Raw genomic sequence first — 7,236 nt, 5'->3', positions numbered from 1 at the left:
AAAAAAAAAAAAAAAAAGAAAAAAAAGGGTTAACAATACTTCCTTAACCTCATCTAAAACTTGGTCCAAATTAAAATTTCCTTGATCATCTCAAAATGATTTTTTTTGTTTGTTTTTATTTTGTCCTGTTGGTTTTTCAAATCACCGTACAAACAAAATTTTTCATATTGTATTTAGCTGTTATGCCTCATGTATCTTTTATTCTGTATTCTGTTGCTTTTAAAGACTTGTCCCTGAAAAATCAAGAAATCAGAACTGAGACAGAAAATTGTCTCCATTTGTGGAAAGCAAGGGTAAAATGCATCTAGAGTAAATTTGTATAGCTTTTGAGCTATTGGGAGAAATTTGGAATCATTCTATATTTCTTGAGTAGATGCTGGAGAAGCTTACAGAATTACCATCTCTAGATGAGTTAATACGAGGGTACTTTAAAAAGTTCATGGAAAGATTCAATTTTTCTTTTTATTCTTTTTTCCCACAGAGTTATAGAAGTACTCTTGTCTATGTGGGCCATTGTTAGAAATGATCAAGTAAATTGTATCCCTTGGCTTTTGGAGTAGGAAGATATCTTTTCCTTGACTTGCAGATTTTCAGTCTGTTCGTCTGCTGACTTTATACTAAGTAGGCAAAAAATGTGAAGGTCTAGTGAATTATATCTTTCCTGTCATTTAATAACATAATTATGTTTCTGCAAGGCTACATTTATTTGCTGATGTGACAGGTTTTTCTTCCATCAGAAGCACTGGGATAGGAATGAACTGTTTCTCCATTTCTGTTTGATATCTCCTATTTTCTCCAGCTGTCGCAATCTTCCTACAGTTGTTGTCTCTGTTTTACATTTTCCCAAGGAGAGGCTTTTGGCTTTTTTTCCTGAGGACCCCAAACAAGCAGCAAAGTAATTGATATTATCGCCTCTTTGTACTGAATGGACCTAATACAGTAAACCAGATGATTTTTGTAATTTGGAAATGCATTCCCAAACATTTACTCACTCTCCAAAACATACTACCAGTTTGCTTCTTACCAGGGACTGTTCAGGAAATCAAATAAGTAACAGTCTTCCTTACTGTCATTTGTTACAGATAGCTTATTACATAGGGTTTGTATTTGAAAGGGTTTGCTAGAGGTTGAGCTGTAAATTTTTGTACTATTTTCAGGATGGGAGCATTAAAGTCCTTGCCTTGTAACTGACTCATTCTCAAAGTAGTAACCACATATTTTCCACACATTTCCATTCAGCGGATCCGGGCTACAGTAAATAGCCAGGAGCAGAAACGGCTATTGATGGATTTGGATATTTCCATGAGGACGGTGGACTGTCCATTTACCGTCACCTTTTATGGTGCGCTCTTCCGGGAGGTAGGTGATCCTTCCAATCAAAGTCCAAGGAGAACACTAACTTAAAAAAGAAGTTTTCTGATCACCTAAATGTCGAGCACAATCATGGTACGCTTTCTTGTTTGACGCGTCTTGTGTAGAAGGTTTTACGTGTGTGCAGTCATGGCATGACCTGGTACAAGGTTGGCTTGAAATTATGGAATTTTAAAACATGTTTAGCCCTTTTAAAGATGCTCCCCTCTACCTTCTGTTTTAGTTTGTCTATTTTGGCAGAATTGTTTATATCAATCGTCTATAGACTGGTTTGCATCGATTTCTTAAAATGTGAGATATTCTGGTCTTCTGGCCACTTTATAAGTTCATGTAGCCTGCCTGTGTACCACCTAGGCTCACTTTAATCTCTGTGCTCTATCTCTGTTTTCCACTTTGGATTATTAGGCTTCACTTTACTCTTAAATCCAGCCTTTTGACTGACTAGTGCTGGTGCTCCGCGTGGGAGACCAGACATGGAACAGAACCTAACACATAGACATCAGTAACAGTAAAGACTTGGATTTTGGGATTCTACTGATTGTGGCTGTTAGAAGTTAGATTCTAGTTTTTGTTAAGAAGTGGGAGATTACCTGTAGGTTCTGCTTGGCTGTTGCTGGTTTGCTCTTTTAAAGATTATCTTCCATGTTTACAAATTCCTTTGAGATCTTGAAGGGAAACTGTGCATTTCCTTCAACAACTCAAGCATGAAATAATTTGAAGGGCTGGTGTTAACTGTTTCTTCTTTTTCCCTTTTCTCTCCTTTCTGATAATCTCTGAACCGACTGGTGTCCAGGGTGATGTGTGGATCTGCATGGAGCTCATGGATACATCACTAGATAAATTCTACAAACAAGTTATTGATAAAGGCCAAACAATTCCAGAGGACATCTTAGGGAAAATAGCAGTTTCTGTGAGTACATCACGAACCCTACTACTAGGAGAATGTGAGAAGTCTAGGCCTTATGTGTCTTTTTCCCTCTGGTGTAAAGAAACACTGCCTGGACCATAATTACCATTTAATTCGTATCTGTTGAATGCATGAGTACCTTGGAGGATGGAGACACAAATGCTTTTCTTTCTAAGCCCTGTATAGAAGATTCCATCACCGACTTGGTTTGTTAAACTCTAAGTTAAATAGAGTACATCACGAACCCTACTACTAGGAGAATGTGAGAAGTCTAGGCCTTATGTGTCTTTTTACCTCTGGTGTAAAGAAACACTGCCTGGACCAAAACTACCATTCAATTCGTATCTGTTGAATGCATGAGTACCTTGGAGGATGGAGACACAAATGCTTTTCTTTCTAAGCCCTGTATGGAAGATTCCATCACCGACTTAGTTTGTTAAACTCTAAATTAAATGCCTCTAAGCAGTGCATTCATGTGCTATGACTGCATTCTTGGTGTCTATCTTCCGATATTAGTTTATTTCAACTTTCATTTGTAGATTTTTAAACATTTTCTGAAGACTAGGCAAAGAAGGAGGCAGAAGAAAAAGAAATAGAAAGAAGAGCTGCTACTTTAGTGGCAATTGAGGTTCAGGAAGGTGGAGAAAAAAAGAAATACTTGAGACTGAGTGGAAAACAAGATAGATTCATGAGGCATGCTCTTTCCTATAAGACACAGTCCTTTCTGGGAGGTGAATTCCAATTTATGTGACTTCTATGTATTTTTTTTTGGATTTGACCACCACTATTGAGTTAACACCTCACCCGGAGACCTTCAGCCAGGAATAATGAAGCTGGATACACTTCTTGACATTCAATTTCTCTCCAGTGATGGGTGAATGCATCTGTATTGTGTTTCTTTTGCAGATTGTAAAAGCCTTAGAGCATTTGCACAGTAAGCTCTCTGTCATTCATCGAGGTAAGCATCTGTGGACCTGCCTTGGCTGTTCCTTTTATAAGTTCATTTCTTTTACTTGGAGTCCCCCCACCCTGCCACTACCTGCCAGACTCATGGAGGTGAAATGGAGCCAGGCAAGAGAACTAAGGGGCTTTCCTTTGGGGTTGGTTAGCCAACCGTGTAAGTAGCTATTCTTTATCTTGACTGAGGACCCAAGAAGACATGGACTTTATATTACACCTAAATTGAATATAAAATACCTGTTAGAACAATTAATGATAATAACGAAGAGAAGAAAGTGGGAAGGAAGACAGGTAGGAAGAAGAATGTGTGTATACACAAATGTGAAACTGATTTTAAGGGTTTTATCTAAAAAGTCTGAAATATTTAATTTATATTAGAGAATACATATAAGGTATAAAAAGTAATAAAAAAATTTATATATCTTCCATTTAGTTCAAAACTAAGATTATAAAGGGTAATTTTGAAAGCTTTTAGAATAATTTTTTTTATGCTGATTTCATGTCCTTTGTGAAAAGTTTCAAAAAGGGAAAAAAATTAACTGTAATTTCTAATTCCATTATGCAGAGAAAACAATGCTTCATCTTTTGGGGTGCATGGGTGGGTGGGTTATACCTTTCTAGTGTGAAAGACTTATTTAAAATATGCTCAGTAATACCCCTTCTCTATGGCCTGCCTGGTGGTCTGGAATATCTGGATTTACAATGCGTTACTCGATATGACACATCTCTTGCAGAAGTTTCAATCAAAACTGGTTGCTTTGATCCTATTTGGTGTATCATTGTATTATAGTCTGTCTTTTCATTCCTGCATCTCTTCTACACTAAATATGCAATAGATCATTTTGAACTGGTCATTTGATTCAGTAATAATTTTTTAAGTTCTTCCTACATGTATGGGGGCATTGAAAATAATCAAATAGGCAGAAGAAACAGATCTTTCCTTTAATGGCTTCAAAGTCCTACAGGACACAGACAGAACATGAAATAGAAAATCAAGTTGAAAGCAATAAGCAGTAAGTAACTGTGAGTCAGGGATGACAGTTACTTTTGTGTTGGGCAACTCCAGGAAAGGAAAGTGAAAACTAGTGGGGATTTCAGGCCCTCTGGTGGTCGAGAGATCAATCCTCGTTCTTGCTTTCAGACGTCAAGCCTTCAAATGTGCTGATTAATACTCTGGGCCAAGTGAAGATGTGCGATTTTGGAATCAGTGGCTACCTGGTGGACTCTGTTGCTAAAACAATTGATGCTGGTTGCAAACCGTACATGGCTGTAAGTACAGCAGCTGGGGGGTAGCATCTGAGAACACAACTGCCAGCAACCGTGCCAGGAAATAGATGGATGGCCACAGAGGGAAAACTGAAATGGGCCTGAGACTCGAGAAATATTCTGTGTCATCTTTTTTCTTAAATGGTTCTTGTCTGAAATTCTTAGTCTTTTGCTTCATATATTGTCTGAGTCCATTCAGGCTGCTATAACAAAGTGCCATCCACTGGGTAGCTTGACAACAACAGAAATTTATTTCTCATAGTTTTGGAGGCTGGGAAGTCCAAGATCAAGGCACCATCAGATTCAGTGTCTGGTGAAGGCCCACCTTTTGGTTCTTGCTGTGTCCTTACATGGTAGATCCTTATGGGGCTTCTTTTATGAGGGCACTAATCCCACTCATGAAGGCTGTACACTCATGACCTAATCACCTCACAAAGGCCCCACCTTCTAATACCGTCACATTGGGGATTAGGTTTCAACATATGGATTTTGGGAGAACACAAACATTATACATTATTTAAAAAATCAAGTAAAAGAGATACATTATTTGAAATGAACCTATAAGCCATACATACAGCCTGCACAGCTTTCCAACACGGAGTTGCTGGTGAGTGTTCACCTCATATGTTGAGGACGGAATAGTAAGTAGAATTTAAATTACACAAACAAGGCAGTTAGATCAGTTAGGAGAGAACCTCACAGAGGTGAGAATTCATTGCCATTAGCAGAGACCTTGGGATCCCCTTTAACTAAAGGAACTTAGGTCGTATTCTGCTTGGAAACGAACTTGTGCTTGGAACTGAAAAGATTCCTGTCCATGCTTAGCTAAAAGTTGCTTAGGTCTGCTAACACCAGACTCTTGTTGATTTTTTTTTTTTGCTGAGTTCTGGACTCTTGGTGTTTTTTAACAAGGATCATTCTAGATAGGCAAAGTAGCTTTATAACCTATACCCCATTTCTTCTTAAGGTGAAATTGAAATCTGGTATGAAGAGACTTTGATCCATTGTTGTCTCCAAGAAAAGACTAACATAGAAGAAAGAAAATCCATGGAGATATTGATAGTTATTGTAGTTACTGGGAGGCATGTTAAGAGCTCAAAACACTCACTTGGCAGCTGGTGCTGCCCACACCCCCAGAGACTTTATTGAGCTAAGAATGTCATCTCAACTGTCTTTCCATTTCCTCAGTTGTCTCTCTCTTTTCCAGCCTGAAAGAATAAACCCAGAGCTCAACCAAAAGGGATACAGTGTGAAGTCTGATATTTGGAGTCTGGGCATCACAATGGTAGTGTATGATAATTATCAGTGACTATGAGGTCCTGGCCATGGAGCTGGAATGGGGTGGACTTTGGGACCAAGAAGGAAATGTCCTAAATGCTGGTCTTGGGCATCCTTTCCTGCCTGATGCAGCAGGAGGCTTTGAGTGACAATTGTTTGTAGTGTGATATAGTAGGAATTACTGAACTGGGATCGGACAGATCCATTTTTCTCTTTATTTTGCCTCTCACTAGTTGTCTGCCTTTGAGTAACTGACATTGTCACAGGGACTGCCATATTGTCCTCATCCATAAAATGAGAGGGTATGGCTATATTCCTTATAGTTTAAAATTAAATTATTCTAGTCAAGGCAAGAAGCTTAAGCTACACAGTGAGCACGGAGGTGTGTGGACCCTGATAGGGCTCTGTTATCCAGGACGTAGGTTATTTTTCCCGGGATATTTTTATCATAGAAGCCTTGGCTATTGAGGTCATGTATATCCTAAAGACATAATAACAAGTAGGATAATATCCTTAGGCACATCTCTAAAGTTATACCAGCAGTGCCTTATTCATAACTTTGGTGATCATAAATTTTCAGTGTGTCACCAGTGTCTGGAATTACCCACTGTGGTCCTGGCTCTTTCCCAGGCACGGCAGCTGATTAAGTCCTGTGAGTTATTTCATGTCTCTGCCCAGAAAACACATGATCCCGTAACTGCAAAGTGGCCTTTACTCAAGTCCAAAAATAGATCAGGCCCTAGCTTCCTTTTTTTTTTTTTTTTTTAAACCATTTCTCCAAGGGACCTGTAGATGGCAGCAGATGTATAGCTTTGTAAAGGTCTTAGGGTGAGAATTACTTCCCAGACCAAATGTTTCAAAACCTGGTTGCTTTACATCCTGAAGTTTAATACTGTTGGCTTACAATTTTTATGAAATGCTACCTTGGGTTTTAGGGAGGGACCCAGTTTTAAATAAATTTAAATGGCTGTCTCTAGTAAGATAATATTTGAAAATTGCTAGAGATTATTTATTGCCCCCCAAATTGTAGTTGATCTTTGCCTTTATATTTCACTTTGGTTCTCTGGGAACAAAATACAGACGATCCCCTATTATTTAAACCCTTGTCTCCTTGTTTTCTCTTCTCTCTAGATTGAGTTGGCCATTCTTCGGTTTCCCTATGATTCGTGGGGAACTCCCTTTCAGCAGCTCAAACAGGTGGTGGAGGAGCCATCACCACAACTCCCAGCAGACAAGTTCTCCGCAGAGTTTGTTGACTTTACCTCACAGTGGTAAGAGAACTTCATCTCCCAAGTGTCAGTGCCAAAGAAGATAAGTGTTCATGAATATCCTCCATCGAGTTTAATCCATCACACATACATTCATTCCAAAAGCATTTATGGAGTCTGCCCTCCATGCTGGAGAAACAAAAATGACTATATCACAATCCCTCCCCTCTCTGAACTCAAAGTCAG

General features: G+C 38.8%; 1 protein-coding gene across 1 annotated transcript; it reads left to right on the top strand.

The window, feature by feature from the left end:
- Window positions 1–1,240: 1,240 nt before the first annotated feature.
- LOC103581188 (dual specificity mitogen-activated protein kinase kinase 6-like) lies at window positions 1,241–5,504 on the top strand. The gene is made up of 5 exons (XM_008563080.1): window positions 1,241–1,359; window positions 2,165–2,281; window positions 3,185–3,236; window positions 4,380–4,507; window positions 5,472–5,504. Exons 1-5 carry the CDS (start codon window positions 1,285–1,287, stop codon window positions 5,502–5,504), a joined length of 405 nt encoding a protein of 134 aa, XP_008561302.1. The 5' UTR covers window positions 1,241–1,284.
- The last annotated feature ends 1,732 nt before the right edge of the window (window positions 5,505–7,236 follow it).

Source organism: Galeopterus variegatus, unplaced genomic scaffold, assembly GCF_000696425.1.
Source record: "Galeopterus variegatus unplaced genomic scaffold, G_variegatus-3.0.2 Scaffold12518, whole genome shotgun sequence".
NCBI lineage: Eukaryota > Metazoa > Chordata > Mammalia > Dermoptera > Cynocephalidae > Galeopterus > Galeopterus variegatus.
This window is presented reverse-complemented; position numbering and strand designations above follow the sequence as displayed.